This window comes from Zeus faber (genome assembly GCF_960531495.2).
Source record: "Zeus faber genome assembly, chromosome: 9".
NCBI classification, from domain to species: Eukaryota; Metazoa; Chordata; class Actinopteri; order Zeiformes; family Zeidae; genus Zeus; species Zeus faber.
Window position 1 is genome coordinate 23,714,583 of NC_137197.1, and position 23,004 is coordinate 23,737,586.

Here is a 23,004-nt window from a genome sequence, read left to right on the forward strand (position 1 = left end):
GACGTCATCATTTCAAATGCCAGGGCTGTGGCGCAAGCTTCCGTCTCGGCTCCTCCCTCAGACGGCACCAACGGATCTGCGCCGGAAAACAACTCTTCACCTGCTGTCGATGTGGGAGATCGTTCTCCGCCAAAACAGCCCTCGACGAACACCTGCTCGTATGTAGCGAGACCACCTTTGACAACAGGTCGCTGAAGACCCACCAGCTCCTGCACACTAACACCCAGCCATTGTCCTGCGGGGTTTGCGGAGCAGGGTTCACCACCAGAACCAACCTGCTGGTTCACCAGAGGGTGCACACGGGGGAAAAACCATTCGGCTGCACCACCTGCAACAAGAGCTTCTCGCAGGCCGGCTACCTCCGGATACATAAGAGGACTCACTCCTCCGAGAAGCCCTTCCCCTGCAGCCAGTGTGACAAGAGCTTCATCACCAAGCACGCCCTGAAGCTCCACGAGGTGGTCCACACGGGCGTGAGAGCGTTCGGGTGCGAGGTGTGCGGCCGGCGGTTCGGTCACTACGTGAATCTGAAGAGGCACCGGCTGATCCACACGGGGTCCAAGCCCTACCTGTGCAGCGTGTGCGGGAAGAGCTTCAACCAGTCCAGCATCCTCAAAGGACACATGCAGGCTCACGCGGCTGACAAACCCTTCATGTGCGACATCTGCGGAAAGTGTTTTGTCTACAACCACGCCCTGAGGACGCATCAGCGGCGCCACCTGGAGGACGGCGAGCGTAGTGACAGACGGGTGGCGCGTCAACGCTGCGATACATGTGGGAAGGAGTTCAGATCCTTGGCGGCGCTCGAGACCCACCGGCTGCTTCACACGGGCCAGGGGCCTTTTGAGTGCGACACCTGCGGGAAGTCTTTCACCCAGAAATACTCCTTGGTTGTTCACCAGAAGGTGCACACGCAAGGGAAGTCCCACGTCTGCAGCATGTGTGGAAAGGGTTTCAGCCTCTCCAGCAGCCTTAAGCTTCATGAAAGGTGCAGTATTGTCTTCTAGTGTCGTGGATTCACGTATTAACTTCATTGATACTGTAAAACATTCAGTTGCCCAGTGGAATCCAACCCGTATTATTGTTTGAAGCTGATTCCGGTTACGGTTGTCTTTGACTCAACTTGCTCTTATGTTGTTGTTCTCTTTCCAAGGACCCACACAGGAGAGAAGCCCTTCGCATGTGAGACGTGTGGGATGTTTTTCAGCATCAGAGGGAACCTTGCACGGCACATGCGGGTCCACACAGGGGAACGGCCTTTCAGCTGCAAGGTCTGCGGGAAGACGTTCAGTCAGGCCGGCAACGTGAAAATGCACATGCGGGTCCATCTTGGAGAGAAGCCATACCAGTGTCAAATATGCTCCAAGACCTTTGGCTACACCAGGAACTTTAAAGAGCACAAATGTGTTGTCATTGGCTTATTATGATTTAAAGTACTTGAGACAAGTTTGCAGGAAATAAAACTCACGGCTTGAGCGACCGAGCTAAGACGAGAGATGGGAGGGGCCAACGTCAGCAACTTGATATTAACGAGAGAGAGAGAGACCAAAAAAAAAAAAAAAAAAACACAACACGGACATTCATCTTCACATTTGCCACCACTTTTTATATCTCAAACCTGTTATGATCTAACCAGGACTTTGCGTACGTTTAAGCAATAAACCTTTATTTAAGATCAAAGACCACAGTTGCCACGATAACATTCCACTGCCAGGCTAGTGCAAATGTTACTATAGAGAATAAAATGCACATTCATCAAAGAGGGTGAGTTTGTAAATGTGGTGAAAATATATATATTAAAAAAAAAAAGTAAAACCCAGAAAAATCAATAAAAAAAATGTATTTTGATGTGGACTTCCTGCTATTCCCCCGCGGGCCCCTAGGGGTCCCCCGGCACCAGCCTGAAGCGCCAACAGACGCTCGGGAGCAGGAAACGGGGACCGGCGGGTTCGAGCTTTGACTTTGAAGGAAGCCGTTTGTAACCCGGAAATAGAAGGGGATATCCGCGTGACAGGCGGCGGCAGGCGTTTCCCCGTCGCGATGGAGCCGCTGCGCTGAACCCGCTCAGCGAGGACCCCGCGACCCCCGCCCGGCGACGCCTCAAGGTCGACAGCATGTCCGCGCTGGACGTGCAGATCCGCTCCGTGCTGGAGCTGATGGTCGACGCGTCCGTCGCCGAAGTGACCAAAGTTATCGGGGGGCCCGACTCAACAGGTTCGGGAGTCGCGTCCGTGGCCGAGAACGCAGCGGGAGCCGCGGACGAGAAGGTGCGTCGCAGCGGACCCGGATCGACGCGCGGGGGCGTGGGGGCGTGGGGGGGGGGGCTGGCGGTGCCGTAACCCCGGAGACGGTGTCGTCGTCGTCGTCGTCGTCGAGGGGGCGGGGTCGCTGCGGCGCGAAAGATGGCGGCGCTCGTTGACGGCGGATGGCGCGTCACAACCCTCCCCGGCCAATCACCGCGCCTTTTGTGTTCGCGCCACCGACCAGGCTTGAGGCGCGTGAGCGTCGCCAACCGGCGAACGACGGCGGCGGCGGCGTTGCCCCGGGAAACAACGTCCGTGAAACGGCGTTATGTACAAATAACACGTGGCTTGAAATAGAGCGTGAATCGAGACCGCTCGGGTGAGAGTTGTGTCGACCACGAAACCCCCGCGTTGCCGCGTGTACGCTCAAGCGACGCGACGTGATCTCCAGGCGGCGTCAACGTCTCGGCCCGCGCTGCCTGGCGTTCTGACAAGCAGCTGATCATAGAAATAGAATGGCTAGCTCTCGCTGGCCGCTTCTACAAACTATTCGACCGCGTTGAATGCACTTGCGGGGGGTTTTTTTTTTTTTGGTTTTTGTTGTTTCCTCTGCGACCCGTCCAACGTAATGTGCTCAAAAAAAAAAAGTGGCGCGCTTGCCGCGGTCAGATCATAAATAAATGATCCGTCGGCCCGTTTTAGGACGCCATTTTGAAACGGTCGACCGACGAGGGCGTTTCTGTTCGTTCTATGTCTGGAGGGGGAGGGGGGGTAGCGTCCGATAACAACCCTTCGCGCGGCCTTTCTGTCTCCGGAGTTTTAAACAAGCGTTCATCTCAAGATGCTGTTAACGCGTCTCACGATTGCCGTGCATACGCCGTATATATTTTTTAACTATCATGCGAAAACGATGATCTGATATCAAACCCCTTGCTCCTATTTGAATATGCATGAGTAAAGCAGAATGTTTTATTAAAGTGTCCCCATGTCAAAACACCTTCAGTGCACCTATGTGATTTAAAACTCCCCATTTATATATTTTTTTCACTTAATTCACTAATTCAGCACTTGAATGAAAGTTTCATATTTAAAACTGTCCCAACCCAAACACCTCACCCAGCCTGGGTGAGGTGTCTGTTTATGTTATCACTTCCCTTCTGTTTTCTCGTGGCAGTGACGGTAAATTACCGTTTGTTTGTTTGTTTGTTTTTTGCCTGCGTCTCACTCTGCTTTTCCTTGCCTCGCCTGCAGGTTCTCCAGCTCAGTGTCTTCATGACCTCCCTGGCCAGAGAGGCTGTGCAGAAGATCTGTCAGCTCTTCCACGAATACTCCTCTCTGCTCAGATTAGAAGTAAGACAGTCCCGTAAACAGTTTTTTGTTTTTTGGGGGGTTTTTTTCCCCCCCATTACACTCAAAACCAAAACACCGTTCCTCCACCGCTTCCTTTTCTGATTGATGATTTTTAACCAGTGCTAATGGTCTCCTTAGGAGTAGACAGTCACACATTCGTGGCACCACAGAAAAAGCTTTAAATAAATCAAACATTTAAGGATGTCATCAAAGCCCACTAACTACTAAATCAGAATTTGTCTTTTGCATGTACAGATTTAAACTTAGCATATTCAGATTTTAGTTGAGTTGTACTATACTTTTTATTTTATTTTATTTTGTTGATATATTCATATTTGTTTATATATTTAATATTATAGCTCATATTTTTATTGCATTATTTTATTATATATATTTTTAATTTAAAAAAATCAAATTTTCTGTTTTAACGATACGCTTGTTCATTTATTTTAGCTGCAATTGTTCTTACTTTAAATGGTGTATTATTATCCATAATATTATAATCTCCCGCTCCAGGTAACACAGAGTACTGCGGAGAACGAGGACCTGAAGCGGAGGCTGGAGGTGGCGGAGTTGGACCTGAGGATGGTGCTGGAGAGCAGCGGGGCGGTGGGTGACATGGAGGAGCTGACGGAGGGAGACGCTCCAGGCAGCATGTACGTGGGGGCGGAGCAGGCGGAGGATCAGTTCTCCCCCGACGCTGGGAGGAAGACGAGCAGAGGTAGTGGAAAAGCCTCGACTCCACTCTTCTTATTTCCTTCCTGTACAAGGCCGGGTATAGATGATCAAACTGGACACAGATGCACGTTCCAGTCATGGTGATTTGGTTCATTATTTTATCCCCTTGTTTTCTATATCTCCTGGTAATACAAATGTTCCAGTTCCCACAAGACCCGTACAACATCAAACACAGAGAAACTCCTTCAGCAGCTCTCTTGGGTCATGGTTTAAATATGTTTGTCTTACAAGTTATTTCAGGTCTTTCAGAGATTTGTGTCTTTATCCATCTTACACCACAGTGCTGTAGTTTACATTTTTTCAGCTTTGCAAAATTAGACAAGTTTGGATTGCACTGATCTATCGGTGGACTATCGGTCAAGGCCAGTTTTGGGCTTCCAAAAGCACGAGCAGAATCTGCCTAGTTCTAAATCCTTTTTCTGTCTTTTTTTTGTTTGCAGTTGTGCCTGGCAGGGATGATGGAGTCAAGCGCTCCCCGATCATCCATCTGTGGAAAGGCAGAGCTTATCAGGTGAATTTCTGCTCTTTTCACACTGGGTGGTGTACCTGTACACCTTGCTGCAACATGTTTTCATCCGTTCACACAGCAGAGCTTTAAAGCTGCCTTGCCCGGTGGCACTGTGTCAGTTATTCCTGAGGTCAAGGAGGTTGACGCGGAGGTTACTCCAACTCTAGAGGGCGCTGTTCTGCACTTACCCCTCTGCTTCCGAATCCAGTCCTCAAATCCCCCGTCCTTCATGTTTTAGCTCCAAAATGCCCAATCTAAATGTCATGTACAAATAAATGTCTTGCACTTTTATACATGCTTTTAGCTTGACAATGTTTCTCTCTTATTTGGGAGTCGTGCCCCTGGAGAATGACCTCTCATGTTTGACGTAAAAGTAAGTAGCGTAAAGTTGTTCTCTCTGTTCCTCCATCTTCAGGAGAGTGCTCAGCCGGTGCTGGTAAAGGAGGAGGGTCTGGAGTCATACCCCAGGTCGGATCAGTACCTGGACGAGACGGGGCAGGACGACGACAATGACCTTGACTACCAGGTGAGTTTTATTGGCCCTAAAAAGGATGCAACCTGCAGCTCGACTACACTGTAATGTCAATTAAAGACACCAGCAAAGCAGAGCTAATATCGAAATCAGAATCTGTCCTTTTTATTTTCCAGATTCGCTTCTTTTGTTTACCATATGCACTAAAAATATATGAATGTGACAAATAATCTCTTGAACTTGAAAAGTATATAAACTATAAACTTTGCTCATGTTCTGATTTCAGGTGGAGCCAGAGGTTTCGGAGGAGGGCGACCCCATGTACACCGCCAGACCGAAGCGCGTTGTGAAGCCCAAGCCGCGGCGCGGGCACCACAGGAAAGACGTCCCGGCGCGGCACCAGAAGTCTCTGAGCTGCAAGCTGTGCAGGATGAGCTTCACCACGCTGCTGCAGCTGAAAGCTCACCAGGCCATCCACGGAGCCACCGCGGAGAAGCCCTTCAAGTGTCCGCAGTGCAGCCGGGGCTTCTCCTTCCAGAGGAGCCTTGACACGCACATGCTGCTACACAAAGGTGGGAGCTTAGCCTAGTGTTGAAGTCGTTTTGTCGGTGTAGGTTGATTTTAAGACACTTTTTTTATTTTTTTATTTTTTTATTTAATCCTAGGAAATTCAGGTGTTAGAGCAGCAGGAGTTGAAGAAAAAAAGCGGAGGAAAAAAAAATGACAGAGAGAAATGACAAATATATGTAGAACTCTATGAACAGAATGTACAGGCAGTAGAGCTATGTTAACTAGTGATCCCAATTTGAACAGGATGCAGTTACGCTCAACTAAGTAAAATAGTATACACCACAGTGCAGTAGTGAAGAATAATGACCTTGAACTGGGGCATAGATTTCCAGACTTGCCGAGCCTTTCATTCCCCATCCCCCCTTTTCTCCTTTATTGTTATCAAAGTGGACGTGCATTTCTTACACTCATTGTTTTGCTGAACAGGGGAGAGACCCCACGTGTGCGACGTGTGTGGGAAAGGCTTCACCATCAAGCAGCTGCTGACCAGCCACCAGCGGCTCCACGCCAAGGTCAAGCCCTACCACTGCGACCAGTGCGACAAGAGCTTCTACCGCGCCCACGGCCTGAAGATGCACCAGATCGTCCACACGGGCGAGCGGGGCTTCAACTGCCAGTACTGCAACAAAAGCTTCACTATCCAGGGCAACCTGCAGCGCCACCTGCGCATCCACACGGGGGAGAAGCCGTTCAGCTGCGAGACGTGCGGGAAGAGCTTCAACCAGGCGGACACGCTGAAGGGCCACCAGCGGATCCACACCGGGGAGCGCCCCTTCAGCTGCGACACCTGCGGCAAGTCCTTCATCCAGAAGAGCGCCCTGAAGATGCACCAGAAGACCTCGCACTCGGGCGTCAGCGAGCTGGTGTGCGTGGCGTGCGGCGTGACGCTCAGCTGCGTGAACTCGCTGCGCGTGCACACGCAGACGCACGCCGCCACCATCCCGTGCACGTGCGTGCTGTGCGGCGTGCGGCTGAGCTCCATCACGGAGGTGCGCTGGCACCAGCAGCACCACACGGTGCAGCGGCCGCACCACTGCGCGCTCTGCGGGAAGGGCTTCAAGTCGCCCAGCTACCTGAAGATCCACCTGAAGACCCACACGGGGGAGAGACCCTTCTCCTGCAACATCTGCGGACGCATGTTCACGCAGCACAGCAGCCTCAAGTCTCACCAGGTGGGTGATTCCAAACCTTAGTCTCGTAAACATTTCTTTCTTTTTATACTATATTGTGTACAATATACTGTAATATAAGCAGCCATCATATTCCATGAACTTAGAGACATTTTATTACATTTAACAAAAAAGTGACATCTTATTAGTTAGAACAAATCTAACACTGAAGCTGATTGATATAACTTGGCTACCAATGATGGAAAAAGAAAACAGAAACGAAAAAAAACGTTGAAGCCTTGTAAAATTATGTTGAATATTATTGGAAAAGCAGGCTTATGGCTTTTGCACTTCCGTAAATCAGCTCTTTTGGCTTCATCCTAATGTGAGACTAGAAATAGGAAGTTGCACCACTTTCTACTGGCAATCTGCTGTAGCCAGCGTTACGCCCTTGATGTGTAATGACTAGACTATAATGCTGTTTTCTGAAAGGAACTTCAGTCAGTCGTTTAACATTTTTGCGGCTTAAAACGTCTTTTAAGCTCAAACTCTCGCCGCCGCATCTCCTCCTCCTCAGGTCGTCCACACGGGGGAGAAGCCGTTCAGCTGCGACACGTGCGGGAAGAGCTTCAGCAACACGGGGAACCTGAACCGCCACCAGCGCATCCACACGGGGGAGAAGCCGTTCAGCTGCGACCACTGTGGGCGCAGCTTCAACCAGGGCAACAGCCTGAAGGCCCACCTGCAGATCCACAGCGGGGAGAAGCAGTACATGTGCGACAAGTGCGGCAAGAACTTCTCCTACCTCAGGAACCTGAAGGACCACAAGTGTTTCTACTTGTGAGGGCGGAGGCGGAGTTCACCGCGACAGGCGGCGCGAACGAGCCGAAAGCAGTGGCGCCGTCCTGCGAGCGGGTTTTTGTTCGCCGGCTGAGGGGCAGTTCCCCAGATCCTGACCGCGAGGGGACGACGCCGTGCAGATCCTCGACGTTTGAAGTAATTAACAAATTAATCAACGACTGAGGGAGGAGCAGAGTGTGTCGCTCTCGCATTCCAAAGCCTTTTTTTTTTTTTTTTTTTTTTTTTTTCTCCAAAAAAGCCTATTATGCTAATTCCGTTTACTTTTATCTAGGTTTTCCCTTTGGTGCAGCTCTTTATCCAGTAAAATTAACCATTACTGTCACTAGAATATTTACTTCCTGGTTCATGTACAGTTTATTTAACTCAAAAAAGTAAGTGTTGAAGGCTGTGTTTAGACTTTTACATGATCTTGACATGGACAGAGTGAATAATTGGGGGACGATGCAGAGCAAAAAAACTAAACCTGAAGGCGAAAATTAAAAGGATTTTTATTTTTAACAAATTACAAAGGGGTGTCGGTGAGGGGAGGGGGACGTGAGGAGTCGGTTCTTGGTCCAAAGATGGCTGACCGCTGGCCTCGCAGCGTGGAACAGGATGGCCACAGTTCAAGCAGATTTTGTTCTATTGGGGAGTACGACTGTCTTGGGGGTTTAAGCCTGGAACACCACAGCCTCGCGAAATGTCCTAATCACAATTTAAAAACAAAAAAAAAAAATATATATATATATATATATATATTTATATTCGTAAATTAAACTAAAAGAAGGAAGGAAAGACATCGATCTCCTAATTCACTGTGGTATTTATCCTAATTTATCATTATAATATCGGGATAAATTACCATTTATTCTTACAATACCCCTCTGTAATGTCATCATCAGTTGTTATAATTTCATCATTCTTACAGTTCTTTTTTTTTTTTTTTTTTTTTAAGTACACTACAATAATTTTAACAACCCATTTGCCAAATGTCGAGCGACGGAGTTGTACACCTCACTAACAAACAGGACTAAAGCCGTGCAGCGATCCTGTCGATGGAGGCGACGACATTTGGGGAAAAACTAAGAAAGATGATGTGATAACGATGGTGTGCTCTTCTTTGTCCCTTGTTGCTGAAATACACAACGTGCCAATAGTTTCCTGTCAATGTCACCAGCCGACAACCAGACGGTTCACACGTCATGTTTATTTTCGATTGCTGGGACAGACGAGAGTTGCTGGTTACGGTAAAAGGCGGTCGAGGGAAATGCCTTTATTTGTGCGATGCTCAGGCACTACTGTGAAACACTGGTACAGTTCACATATTTGGTTGAAACATTTATTACCTCCGATTTTCCCGTTGAAAGAAAAAGCCTTTCCTCCCCTTTCCAAGGTGCGTTCAGTAAAGGTGTCGCCTTGTTTGCCGTGAACTGTGCCGCCGCCTCGGAACAAACGGAGGGGGGGGGGGGGGGGCAAAGAAAAACGTGCTGTTGGTGAGAGTGTTCTTCTCATAACCCCTTTGTCTTTTTGTGAAGTGCTAAATGTGTGGTTGTCTGACAAACTGTGATTATAAAATAATATAAGTTATTTGACCGCTTCCGTACTTTATTCTCGTCCGGTGTGGTACAACTGAACGCTCTCACAGGAAACTCACCTGGAAATGCTGACGATCTGTTTGGCTTTTATTTTATTTTATTATTATTGTTTTGTTTTGTTTTCAACCCTTTTCTGTTGGAGAAACGAATTCAAAGTTCTGCTCTGTTGCTTGGTTTTACTTTGACATTGTCTCACCAGCGGAGGTTTGCTCGTAGACGACCGAACTACCACACCCGCTACTAATGTTTTACATAACATGTATTATCTACTCTGTGGATCAGAAAATAATAATAATAATAATAATAATAATAACTGTCAGTGTCTCAAAGCGTCCAGCGTCCTTCGCCCGGAACCCAGCGCGCGTTCTCATTCTAACAGCACCGGTGTTTCCCTCTTCCACCGCCGCCTCCACGGCAACCGCTGGACGCAACCGCCTCGGCTCCGTCCGACGACGGCCGCCTGAATCCATTGGAATCGTCTTGGAGTGAACCCGTCTTGGGAGTTGTTTGGCCTGTGAGCCGTGTGTTTAAACACGCCAATTATGCTGGGAACTACCGGGGCGGTGTCCGAATTCTCTTGTTATTCCTGTGGTTAATAAAAGTGTATAAATTCCATTAGTTTGATTGTTAAAGTTCGCTGAAACACACACCAGTAAACTGTTAAGATGATGTTGTTTTCTTTGTATTAGTTCTTTGACTTCTGCATCTTCACTTTGGACAAAAAAAACATATTTTTGGCACATTTTGAAATTCAGTCTTTTGAAGCCATCGGTTATTATTTGCACCCTAACATTAAAAAAAAAAGTTGGACAGTGTGAACAACCCGAACCAGGCTGTCACCAGCACATACGTTTAAATCACATTCTTTTATATTTACTCTACTGTGGACAGTACATCTATTTCCACCGGCAGGTGGCGCTAGAGCACCAGGCCGCAGAGGCCCCTGGAACCTGATCGGATGACGCTGCAAGTTTCTACTCTGGGGGAGCGGTACATCATTTCATTTGTTAAAATCACCTGATTTGTGATTCAAGGAATGTGATTTTTTTATTTTTTTTATCAGTAATTATTATTATTCTTTGCCAATGCAGCAGCCATTATTTTTAATTATTAACGCACGCTGTTTAGGGGTCTCAAGCTCAAATTAGTTTTCCGTATTTTATTCTGTTTTAAATTCTAAAAAAACAAGTGGAGTGGATTCATGAAGCATTGTTATTTGTAAATCGATTCCATTTCATAAACCGGTAGCAGGCCGCATTTAATTGTCCCGGGCCTGTGGTTCGAGACCCCTGTAGTAGTGCCTTTTCCTGAGTGTCAGTCTCAGACTTTGTGAGGGCCCAACGCAGTACCAGGTGACGGGTTTGCTGTCTGTCTGTCTCTCTGTATGTCTGTCTGACTGTCTGTGTCTGGAGAGGTGGTGATTGGCACGATGGCCTCCAGCGCCTGCTGGGTGTATAATCCCTCCCGGATTACAGGTTGGAGGCGTGTGTGAGTGCTCTCTCTCTCTCGTCCTCGGGGTCGGCATGAGCCACCACACTGGCCAAATCAATTTCCCCCCCGTCCCGTCCCGGCCAAAGCACAAAAAAAATCACTAGCCCTTCTATCTGTTGGGTGCACACACAGCCTGCGAATGCGGGCGGCAGATGTCCCCCCTCAACCCGTTCTTTTCCAGACCCCATTAAATGTATTGACGATTCCACATCCAGTATTCACTTTTTTCTTTTTGAGCTCTAATTGGTTTATCCACAGTTGACCGCCCCTGGTGTTGATGATGCTGATGTTACGCGGTCCGGGGCTGTGATCATTGGGGAGCCGCGGTGCGACGCCCGGTCGGACTGTTCTTTTCCATTATCGACCTCCTGGGTTTCGCTCGCAGCTCCGCCGCCCTCGCTCTGTGTCTCGGTGACTCACTCGGCTTCCCCAGCGTCGCTGCCCGGCTGCCGGCCTTGCCGCTCCTCGCTCTCGTGTTCGGTGAGTGACGGCGGACGGACGGACTGACGGCTTCCATCGCCGAGAAGCAGCTGGCGAGGGCAGAGGATGAGGCCGTGGATCAGGTCCGCCAGGAGCAGATCCGTGCAGGTAGGACTCACCTCTTACAATTACCACATATGACATCACACTCAGGGTGTTCATTTTATCCTGTTGGACAAGTGCCAAAGGTCAGGCTCCATAGGTCACTGCAATATTCATGCATTTTATGCTACAAGTGGCTCAAATCAGTCATTTTGCCAAATCAGTATCGGGCAAAGATGTTTTGACTGAATGCGTACAGAGCTATGATGACAGGAACTCACTCATTAGATAACAATACAGTGCCAGATTGGCAGCACAACATCAGACGTGTTCTGGCAGCATCCGATCGAACATTATTTAGAAAAAACGGGCTTTATTTACCAGAATTGCATTTTCTGGGTATGTGGTGGATCTGAATTAGTCATTGGGAGGCAGCTACAATGACTTAAAACGGGACCTGGTCGAGAGAGAGGTTGCGCTATGAACAGTTACTGTACGATGGGATGAAACATCTTAAAAATAGCAAAGATAGTGAAAATATCCTTTAAATTCTGTTTTTTTTTTTAATCCTTTCTTGCTTTAACTATGAGTGAATAATTCTGGTCCAAACACTGGATTATTCCCCATCATCATACATGCGTTATCATCTGACCTGGAGCAAACCTCTGTTTCAACATAACACTGTGCAGATTTTTTATCAGTATTGCAAAACTATTCAGAAATGACAAGGCAATATGAAGACGTCCTTCCCATGAAGGCTACATCTTCAACGCAATACCCTTCCTGGTCACAATAAGGTTTGGTTTAATTTGGATACAAAAATAAGTATCTATCACTAGGGATCCTTAATATAAGGTCTACTTAATAAACATTTGGTGTGTGTGTGTGTGTGTGTGTGTGTGTGTGTGTGTGTGTGTGTGTGTGTGTATATATATATATAACCATTATACTGTTGCCTATTTTTTTCCAATGAAAAAAAATAAACAAAATAATTCATACGAAATAAGAATTTCACACATTAACCACTGCGCGCCGGCTGACGCGCTACACAATGAATGGGGAACTGTACCTTTAAGAACATTGGGGGAAGGGTGTGTGTGTGTGTGTGTGTGTGTGTGTGTGTGTGTGTGTGTGTGTGTGTGTGTGTGTGTGTGTGTGTGTGTGTTAGGTAGAGAGAGAGAGAGCGAGAGAGAGTGGGGGGAGAGAGAGAGAGAGAGCGAGAGAGGAGCCGCAGCGTGCAGCCCTGCCTTTTATTCCCATTGACGGCCCCTTCCTCCAGCCCCTGCCGCGGCTCTTGTGTTTTCCTGCCGGGGGGGAGGTGATGCTGGTCTGGGTAGTTCGGGTCAAAGCGGAGAGCAGTTCACTCGGCCATTCCCCGCGGCTGACGCGACGCTCACTTCCATTCCAGCCGTTCCAAACGTCAATGGAGCGGCGGGGCTGAGAGGGGACCGGGGAGGGGGCGGCTCGCCGCTTTCTCCCCCACCTCCCGCCGTCGGTTCCTCAAGGCCTTCGCTTTCGATTCCTCGGTCCTGAAATATCGCCGCGGGTCCGGACAGTTTCGTCTTCGCGACTGTCGGTGTTTTACCTTTCCCGGGGACGACGCCGCGTCGCCGTCTGGCGCACGGAGCGGATCGTCGCCCGTTTTGTTTTGTTTCCATCGATCGCTATCGAACAGCACCGAGCGGAATGGTGCGGTAGTGTCTGGGGTCGGAAAGGAGGCGAAGGACACCCGACGGTTCAACATTTTATTCCAAAAAATGAGGCTGCCTGGGACAGGGACGCCCCCGGCTTTATCCACCCGACGCCGCCAGTCTCCTCACCGCGTCGCTAAGCGGTGATCGGCGGCCGCCTTTACCACAACACGACCATGCGGATCGAATCGGGGGAGAACCGCGGATAGCGCCCTTTAAAAACCCGGTTCCGCCGGCTAACGAGAGGCGTCGGTCGCCGGGGAGCCCCCGACGGACCGGCTGGCGGGGCTGTTGTTGCTGCTGCAACTTAATCCGGTGAATTGAAAGAGGCCCCGATCCTAATCCAGCACAATCCCAACAGCCGCTCAGGGAGCATGTCTTCACGCACAGCACTGCCGGGAAACGAGCGCATCTCGGACCATGTAAGTGGAGCAACATGGGAGGTCTGGGTTCCGGATGGCTGGGGAACGACATTGTTATTGTTAACATTATTATTTTAGTGCATGTGTATGCAAACTTGCACAATTTCCTATTTTTGACAGTGAATTGTTCATACAGAGGTTTATTGTATATTGCCATTTTTTATTATTCTTGTTACTTTGATATTATTGCCTTTTTATATGAACTCTATTTTACCTATGGCTGTGCATTTAAACCAATGTATATAAATATAACATATATATATATATACGTATGTATGTATGTATGTATGTGTGTGTGTGTGTGTGTGTGTGTGTGTGTGTATATATGTGTATGTATGTATGTGTATATATATATATTTAATCTCTCCTAATAAGACAGTGTGTCTGATATCCCATATAGTTCACTTGGAAAGGTTTGTACAGTAAATAGACAAATCATCTATCTATGAGAAATAGTGCAAAATGATCACCAATGAGTTGCCAAAAACAGGGACCACCATCTCCTGTAACCGGTGTCTCCACTGCGCATGTCCGCTCTCCCCACAAGAACTGCCTGAGGATCAATAATTAATGCATCTGATGTAAGGCCGCCCAATCTGCTCCACACCCTAGTGCATCCCCCCCCCCCACCCCTCCTCGAATATCTTCATCAATTCCTCCTTCATTGCATCTATCCGCTCGCCCACCTTCGCCCTGTCCTGTCAATCCCTCCCTCCATCAGTTCCTCCCCATCTGCCCATCTTCCCAGACCCGTCCTCTATCTTTCCCCAGTAATCACCTCATTTACTCTTCGCTTCTTTCACCTTCCCCCACCGGTCACCCTTTTATCTCTGTCTCCATCCCTCTGTCCAGTTTTACCCACCCATCAGTCTGTGTCCCTATAGGCCTCCCCTCCTCTTCCTCTGGTCCTCTGCTCAAACCAGGACACACCTCATTGGGAAGCATAATATCGTTAAATCCACTGTGTCCGCCCAGCCCAATCTGTCCCGAATGCCTTTTTTTTTTGTGTGTGTTTCTTCATCTGCCTGTGGCTTGGTCTGTTTGGCTCTCTGAACAATGAATCAGGGCTCTCCTATATATTCCAAGGCCCCACAAATAATACCCGAGCTCAGAGGAATACTGTTATGTGTCACCCGAAATATTTGCCTTTGTTTTGTTCGGCCTTGAAACGTGATGCAGGCTCACATCTGCAATGTGCAAGGTGTCCACCAGTGGTATAACTACCACCCACAAAACAGTTCCACTGAGAGATACTCTGTAAAAAACAGGGTATTTCCACCCCTCTGGAGCTCATGGACTCCAGCCTCTTAGCAGCCTAAACATCCAAATGTGCTATGTTTGATCAGATGGTCAGATTCTACAGTCCACAGTCTTTGCTCTGATTGGCAACAGACAGACCGTCAAGGGCTAGCCAGGACCTCATCGTCATCGTCCCTGTTTATTTTCACACAGCCGGATGCTTTGACAGTGTCCCATCACAGTAAACATCTCCCTATTAAATGTAATGTTTCTTGGTGAATTTATGAGCCGAGCGATTATCCAAGGCCTATCGTTGGGGCGGGCTGGAAGGTATAAATATACGTGTTAAGTGTCCTTGCTTAAGGGCTGGCAGCGCACCTTTGATCTCTTTACTGGAGATCGAACTGGCAACCTGTTTGGACACCGGTTGTCCTATCGCATCGCACCAGGCTGTGTTCTCCAGAGCCAGGCCGGCCTGCTGCGAGCTGTCACACCGAGCTGTTTATTGCCTCTGGCCCTTTCCCCGTCCAGCGGGTATGTTGGTTATTAGACTGGAGCCTGATGTGGTCTATTTGGATAGTTTGTGTAAGACCACACCCAGATATAGGCCTAGCACCTTAACCCACTATACTATCCAATCTCATTTCTGGCCTTGAAGTCTTGTTTTGATGTGTTTAATTCCATTCTATGCTCTATTTTAGATTTTAGATTCTCTAATCTATTCAAAGGTTAGTGGATATTATAGATCTACACTAGTCTCCCGAATGTAAGTCAGTGTGTAGATTGGATAATCTTACAGTTTATTTTATATTGGGGTGAAATTAGGGCTGGGCGATTTATCGTTATAATTTCGATATCATGATATGAGGCTAGATATTATCTGGGATTTTGCTTATTGTAATATTTAATGTTGTCTTTAAGGCCGGATTACAGTAAAGTAAAGCAATTTCATGGACTGTTCTAACCAATCCCTCTACCGGCTTGGTCAAAATACTTGTTTCTTGTAAAATATTTCCTGTGTGTTAGTATCTTACGAATGCACCAATTGCCAACCCCCAAAATATCGTCATATTGTGAATATTGAGGTAGAATGTGATTTAGTCAGCATTGGCCAGCGCTGGGTGAAATCAGATGTACAGGCTATGAGGTGCGGATGAGGTGTGACCCTCCGTGAAGGCAGAGAGCAGCGTTACGAGGTGAGTGAAGCAGAGGAATTATTGCTCTGCTCTCTATCACACGCCGCTCTTGTTTGCAACCTCACCATGGCGACCGGCGTGGGGGTGGGGGTGGTCCTCTACAGCGAGCTGCCCCTCTCTGGACACTTGAATATTCAGAAACACACACACACACACAAAAAAACATTCTTTATCAGCGTGTTATCATCTCTCTGCATATGTACACGCAGCAACGTGCTCGCGCTGATACACTCTGGCACATGTGTGCACGCATTCAAATGCCGGTGTACATACGTTTGGTTAAAAGAGACGTCAGCTAAGGGAGAAAAAGAAAATGGACACGTCTCCTGTGTTGACCAGCCTGCTAAGTTCACCCCAGAGGCCCCTGCGGTCCTTGTGGGTAATTAAATGCTCCGGGATTGCTGCCTATTCCAAATGCAAATAGTGAAGTTTAGCGAGGGAAGCCAAGGTGCAGACAGGCCGAGGTAGTATTGCAAAGGCTGCAGTAAAGTGCTTGGTTATTCATATTCCAATACTGTGGGAGTGTGGCAAGCCCATCCTGTGTTTGGATGCACGTATCTGTTGGTATAAATAGATGAATATTGTGATATTTTAGTGGATGCTTTCCTAATTGTCCGTTTTGGGGTTGCTATGATGCCGAAAATAGGATTGTGCACTGCTGTTTGACATATCCATTTCAACTGTGCACCAATGCTCCATCATAAGCTCAAATGGACATGCCCGACCAGCATGGGTGGAGATATAGTGAATAATACGCCACGTCGTGCCAATATGGTGTTAAACACCTGGCTGGCAGCGCTTCATTGAAAAAGCTCAATTGGGCAGAAAGAGGTCTGTGATCAAGAGCAATGGAGCTCAAAAATGAAAGGCCAAAATGCAGTGTTGTTAGAGACAGTCATGTTTGTAATCTATGGACTGTATATTTAATTATGCAGAGGAAGTGTGTGTTGGCACTACATGGTGCTCGCCATTGTGGTTGTGCATGTTGTTTGGTATGTCCAATGTGGACCGGGAGGCCCAGTCATTTACACAGCACAGATGGCGCTGCTTGTTTTCCTGTTGCTTCATTATCTCTCGCAGATCATAATCGCCACATTGAATTGTGATTTCACAATGGCGCACATGACGAGGCAGCAATGCTTTTAACACGCCGCTCTGAAAATGTCATCTCGCTGTTTTTTTTTGTTTCGTTTTTTTTGTCCCCCCCCCCCCCCCCCCCCCACCTCTTCGGAAGATGACGATGTGCTGTCACCGTGGGGGCCTGATGATCCCTCCCCTCCCCTCTCCACCCGAGCTGCTTTCCTCTCCTCTCTCTCCCCTCCCCTCTTGTCCCCTTCTCCCCTGCCCCCTCCCCACTTTTTGACCCCTCCCCTGTCACCTTTTGGCCCAGAAGTGATTACCTCACCCCTGTTTTCATGTGCTGTTGTCTCACGCTGGATAATCTCATGAATCAAGTTGAAACGCCTGAGACAGGCATATTGTGTCTGGAATGGTGGTGCTGTGTTCGTCTGCCCTTGCTGGAATCCCTGTTTCCACTCACTCGGGTTGCCGTGTGATCGCACGACCAACCACAACGCCCAACCAGCCCAACCTGTAGCTGCTGCAGGCCTGTGGCACTTTTTGTATGAATCCGTCTTCTCTCCCATGGCTGTGTGGCTGTGAGCATGTGTGTGGTTCATCGCTTTGTGGCTTTTTTAGCTGGGGGTTATTCATGAGGTGTGTTTTTGTGTCTTAGTAAGGACCCGGCAGGAGAACGTTTAATTTCTTGTCTATGTGACTGTGAGCAAGGGAGAGAAAATGTGTATTCTGTATGTGAGAAAGATCTTTCAGGAGATTAAACAAAAAAAAATAATTCTTGAGTACGTCAGTATGTCTGTGATAGCATCACTACACATGCATGAGCGACTATTTCAGTAAGAAACTGATTTGGCTCTGATCCACTGCCTGAGTCTACCAGGCTTTTGTGTTCCCCGCACCAGTGATAGATTGACGAGCTCTCTGCCCTGACATGCCGCCCAAACCCTTGGGAACCTTCGGCGATGCCCCCGATTGCATTCACTTCACCTGGAAACACGGCCAATACAGCTGTAAACAGCTCCGGGCTCTTGATTAAACGCTTCGTTGACTTTAATTGAGCTTTGCATGATGTGACTGTTTGATGTTAGATGACCTTTATGTTGCACAATACCCAGCTTCATTGAGCTGCCGGTGCTCTAGCTAAACCCCCCTCCCCTCCTGTGGGTCTTCTGGGGCAACAGTTGCATAAGTGGTTGTGGAAGAAATGCGACGGCTACTAGACGGTTGGTGACTTGGTTTCCAGGTCCAAGTAGGTAATGCAGTGCAGGGATAATTGACCGACCAGAGACCTCCCTTCTCCCTAGCAACCACCAAGCAACACTCGGAGGTCGCTGGGGAACAACAATGCCATTTATGCGGCAGGAAAGGGTTATTTGGCCAAGAGAACCAACAGAAGAAGGCCAACAGTGGCGGGCAGCTCCATGCGTCAGCAGGGAGAATGTGGTGCTGGGCGTAGCTGAGGAGGGGCATAAGTCCTCACCCGAGCTTCTCTTTAATTGAGTTGCTCAAGGGCAGCCCAACAAAAGTTAAAGTGCCAGAAAGAAAAAAGTGTTACTCATTGACTTTCCAGCCCAGATTAGCAGCAATTGCCCAAACACACTGACCTCAAAGTGTTTATTTAACGCCCCCACAGTGATGGAAAAGCATAACAGTTTGGCTAAAAGGCCATGGCAACGTTTAGCATATTTCTTATTTTATTTTTTTTGTGGAAGAAAACATAGTCTTCACCCCGTGGTTGGATTGTGGTTATAATCAAGGCCACACAAGGTAACGACTGAGGAAGATGAATTTCAGATAAACAGAGGCCTGAACTGGTTGGATGGGGGCCCCCAAAAAGCTTTACTATTTCAACCCCTGTCTGTGCAGGCTCGACTATAGCAGGTATTATAATCCTGCAGTTTAGTGAGAGAGTGCACTGTGCATGCGCGAACGGCTGTAGTGATGGTTGGTGAAGTGGGAATATTATTAAGAATGGTGTTGGATTTCTATGAAGCGGGGGGAACTCCGTCATATATATCCCCACAGATATTCTCCATCAACAGTGAAGTTATGAGATTCACATTGTCAAATTTTGAAATTTGACCATAGCTTTGTGTAGCTGCCTGTGTCATCCCCTATTGTTTTACTGCCAGCTCTTATAATTCAAATACTCAAATCAGATATTAAAAATCGTAAGTAGACTTTACAAAGTGCTTTACATATGAAAAGCCCAAATGAAAATGAATAAAACGAGATGTTATAAAATTGTATGAACTAAAGATGACCAAAAAATACATGAAGAAACAGGCAGTCAAAACAAATGTGTTTTCAGTGGTGAATGGTATAATACTGGTTGGAGGCTAGTCAGAAACCCATACTGAACAGGTGGGGCTTTAAGGAAATTTTGGGTTTCTGGGTGAAGAATGGCCGCCTGTCTGTTCACGCTGCTCTGTTCCCTGTTCTCCTCTGCTGGAACACAAAGCAAGTACACACAGGGAATCTCTCTCTCTCTCTCTCTCTCTCTCTCTCTCTCTCTCTCTCACAGCAAAATAACCTATTTGTTTTTACATTGCGGATGCAACAGAATCAGTGCAGAATCTGTGCATGTGCAGATTTCCACACAGGTCTAAAAAATGCACATAAACTCAAACTCACCCACATTTTATAATCCAAATATATGCCCAAACACACACCATTGTGTCAGTCGCTCTGTTGCATCTATTACATAATCAGGCTCCTTTGCCGTGGGGCTTTTCAGGCGTCTGTTTACTTCCCTCTTTGTCTCCTGAGGCCAGAGGTGTAATCTTAGCCACGCAGACACCAAATCTGCCTCCATATCCACCATCCACTTCTCTCTGTTTTCTGAATAACCGGGCTGTTCCTGCCTGTACCCTGCTGCAAGCGAGGTCGTGTCAAGGTCTATCCACTTGTTGCTGTGGCTGTGCAAATGAGCTGGCATGTGTGCTAACCAGAGGAGTGTCACATTAGAGAATCACAATGACTTCCAGTCGACAAGACCACCGGCAGGATCTCCGGAGCCCTCCAAGGTCCAGTGCTTCAACTCTAGCTCTGGGTTGGAAACGACTCCCTTCGCTCCAGCCAATGAACGGCTGCGCCGCAGGGAAATGGCGCCCATTTGACCACCAGATCTCATTCACAGCATTTTACTGAGCGGCTTAAACTTTTTCATGCCTCTCTGTTCCCACTGAGAGAAGCTCCTCTAACATCCCTCATGGTTGGCCTTTCACATGCAGCACTTTGGGAACGAGGAAGAGCGATTGTTGTGGGCGGTTATACAAAGCTTGTCTGGTCAGAGAGAGCGAGACTAGTGGTGAGAATGACGTGGATGTGGATGAAGAGAGGGGGTGCTTGGAGGGAGGGAGAGAGAGAGAGAGAGAGAGAGAGAGAGATGCAGGAAAAAGAAGTGTAGAAAGGTTGAATTATAGTGTGTTGTGAATGGCGGAATGGGTCCTCAGGGAGTTCTGCTATTGCTTGAGTAGGATGTAGGACAGGTGTAGAACATCCACAGAAGTCTCATGTATACAGGGCTCGACAGTAACGGTTAGCCGGTTGCCCTTGGCAACCACCTTGAGTCAATTAGCAACCATTTTGTGGCCTCTGGTTGCCCCGTTTGTCAATCTCTTTTTAATATAAAAAATGGGAAGAGCAAAACGTGCACCCCAAAATAAATAAATTTATTATATGTTGTGATGCTTAAATATTGCTGTTACAGTCTGGACCAGAACCCTGCACGTGTGTTGCTATGTTTTTACTCACATGTGCACCCGTGCACACAGGCACCAGTGGATTGCAGCAGAGCAAGGTTATTACAGCCAGAGATGCAAACAACTCACTTCTCAGCAAATGTCACTCTTTTCTCATCAATTTGGGTGACTTGCATGAATCGTCCAAACCAATCCGAAGAAAAAAAGTAAAATTTGAATATATTTTTGCAATATATCTTCCAACCACTAGTTGCAGCAGTGAGCATCTTGTTAGGGAGCAGCGGGAACAATGCAGTCTACCAAGATGATGCCATCCGGCTGACACTTTGAATGCAAAAATTGTTATTTATATCGCTTATTTTTTGGAATTTACACACAACTGACTTATTGCGCCATCGCAGTTGATTCACAATTATGTTTGAGTAGCAATTTGCCAACCACAGGTGCTATTTTGACAGGACTGTGCTTTGCAGAAGTCCCAATTGAAATGAGTGGGAGACCATTACGGGGATAGTTAGAACTAGACGCGGGCATGGCTCTTGTTTCCGGTTGAAAGCGCACCAAAGCAATGCCGCGTTCACAGGCTCGGAAAATTGTAATACGTGTCGGAAGTGATGCAATCATGGGAACCTGGAAAACCGTCGGCTACCACCATAAGTATATTTCAGACCTTTTTTCACCATACAAGTGTCTGAATCCCTGTGCAGTAAACTAAAACTAAACTTACAACTAAAACTAGGTATGAAAAAAAACAAAACTGTAATGAAAACGATGTGTACTAACAAACTAAAATAAAATAAAAATTACAGGAAATGTTTTTAGTTTTAGTCTTTGTCAATTTGGTCAAATTTGTCAACATATAGCCGTCCCAATACAATAACCAATACTTCTGTAGACAAAGATAGATCTTTGTAGGCAGACAGCATTAATAATGAGCATGGCTCAGACCTCATCTGGTGGGGAGCTACTTTTAAATGGAAAGATGCAAATTAGAACTTACCATTGTTAAACAAGGAGTTGGACTGTTGAGATTCTTATTGTCTGTGTGGTGAGCGTATACATGTGGATATGTAAAGGAGAGACAGAGACACAGGCTAAGTGTTCTTCCTTTGCATTTATTAAAAAAATAAAGGTCTGCTGGCCCTTTTATTGATTTAACTGCATCCCCAGACACTGTAGAGGGCAGAGAGGTGACCGTTGAACGAAGAACGTGGAGAGAGAGAGGAGAAGGATGGCGTTATGGACAGGGGGGGGCGGTATATTTTCTGTAAAAACAATAGAAACCCAGAAAAGAGGAATTGGGGAAGGGAGGCAGTAGGTAAATGGTATGAGAGAGAGAGAGAGAGGGAGTTGAGACAGCGGAGGTATGTACGGGGAGTGACTCAGCTCATAATTGGCTGCAGCTGATCTCAGAGCCGCATAAATCTGACGTTGCTCCGGCAGGTCTGATGACCGCAGCTCCGGCATGAGCGATAATACGCTGAGTAAAGATGGCAGCCGTCCAGAGGAACGCTGGCAGTTTCCCTCCGTCTGCCCTGCGCAGCCCGCGGCCCCGACAGAAATCTGGTTGCGCTTTGCATATAGGAGTAAGGAAACTCCAGACGAGGAAGGAACATGGACCCACTCCCCCGCCTCAAAGCCTCATGGTTTAGGGCCATCTAAAGGGCACCAGAGAATAGAGATACTGTCTTAGGTCGACTTAATAGAACTCATCACAGAATTTCAAAGTATAATTGTAAATCAATTTTCTAAACCAGACTAATCGACCCCAGGAGGTTTGAAGGACGACCCAAAAAAATCATAATTCATAATCATGATTTTTTTTTTTTTCTGTCTGCAATAAATAATTGAATTGGTGTTTTTTGTTCATTTTATGCCACGATTCTACTCTAAGCCTAGGATAGTGATATAAAACATCCACCTTATGAAAAAGAGACATTTATTGCCATTGGATATGAGGACATAAAAATTCAGGTAGTAATTTTCCTTAACAAATGGAAACGCACCTAATTCACATTTTATTTATTGCAATGTTAACATTTTCCCTTGATATTTGAATGAATGAATAAAAACATAATATTATGGAATATAGCGTTTTTCCAAAAAGATTGCGATCAGCTCGGATAATTAGAATTGGGTGATTATGTAATAATATAATTGTGACAGCTGTAATCATAAGTGCTATGCATAGTTTAAGGGATCAAAAGGTAGTATTTAAATGTTTTTAATTAGCATGT

The 23,004-nt window shown here is 47.1% G+C and overlaps 2 protein-coding genes across 2 annotated transcripts in view; both read left to right on the forward strand.

Annotated features, from left to right (window-relative positions):
* The first annotated feature begins 2,047 nt into the window (after positions 1 to 2,047).
* LOC307234856 (uncharacterized protein) lies at positions 2,048 to 8,045 on the forward strand. Its single transcript, XM_080006720.1, has 8 exons — positions 2,048 to 2,267; positions 3,495 to 3,593; positions 4,110 to 4,314; positions 4,772 to 4,842; positions 5,255 to 5,365; positions 5,598 to 5,883; positions 6,308 to 7,053; positions 7,568 to 8,045. Exons 1-8 carry the CDS (start codon positions 2,115 to 2,117, stop codon positions 7,832 to 7,834), a joined length of 1,938 nt encoding a protein of 645 aa, XP_079862846.1. The 5' UTR covers positions 2,048 to 2,114; the 3' UTR covers positions 7,835 to 8,045.
* Positions 8,046 to 13,267: 5,222 nt separating this feature from the next.
* Positions 13,268 to 23,004, forward strand: part of mark4b (MAP/microtubule affinity-regulating kinase 4b) — a gene marked incomplete at its 3' end in the record, with an annotated part of 49,414 nt that continues 39,677 nt past the window's right edge. The window contains 1 exon segment of the mRNA XM_080007375.1: positions 13,268 to 13,551. Within this exon segment, the coding sequence (XP_079863501.1) occupies positions 13,504 to 13,551 (48 nt within the window). The 5' untranslated portion in view covers positions 13,268 to 13,503.

Excerpts from the sequence above, each read along its gene's own strand:
- LOC307234856 (XM_080006720.1), top strand. The coding sequence starts at position 2,115 with ATGTCCGCGCTGGACGTGCAGATCCGCTCCGTGCTGGAGCTGATGGTC. Across the intron at positions 4,315-4,771 it reads TGGGAGGAAGACGAGCAGAG|TTGTGCCTGGCAGGGATGAT; the intron begins GTAGTGGAAAAG and ends TTTTGTTTGCAG. Across the intron at positions 5,366-5,597 it reads ACAATGACCTTGACTACCAG|GTGGAGCCAGAGGTTTCGGA; the intron begins GTGAGTTTTATT and ends TTCTGATTTCAG.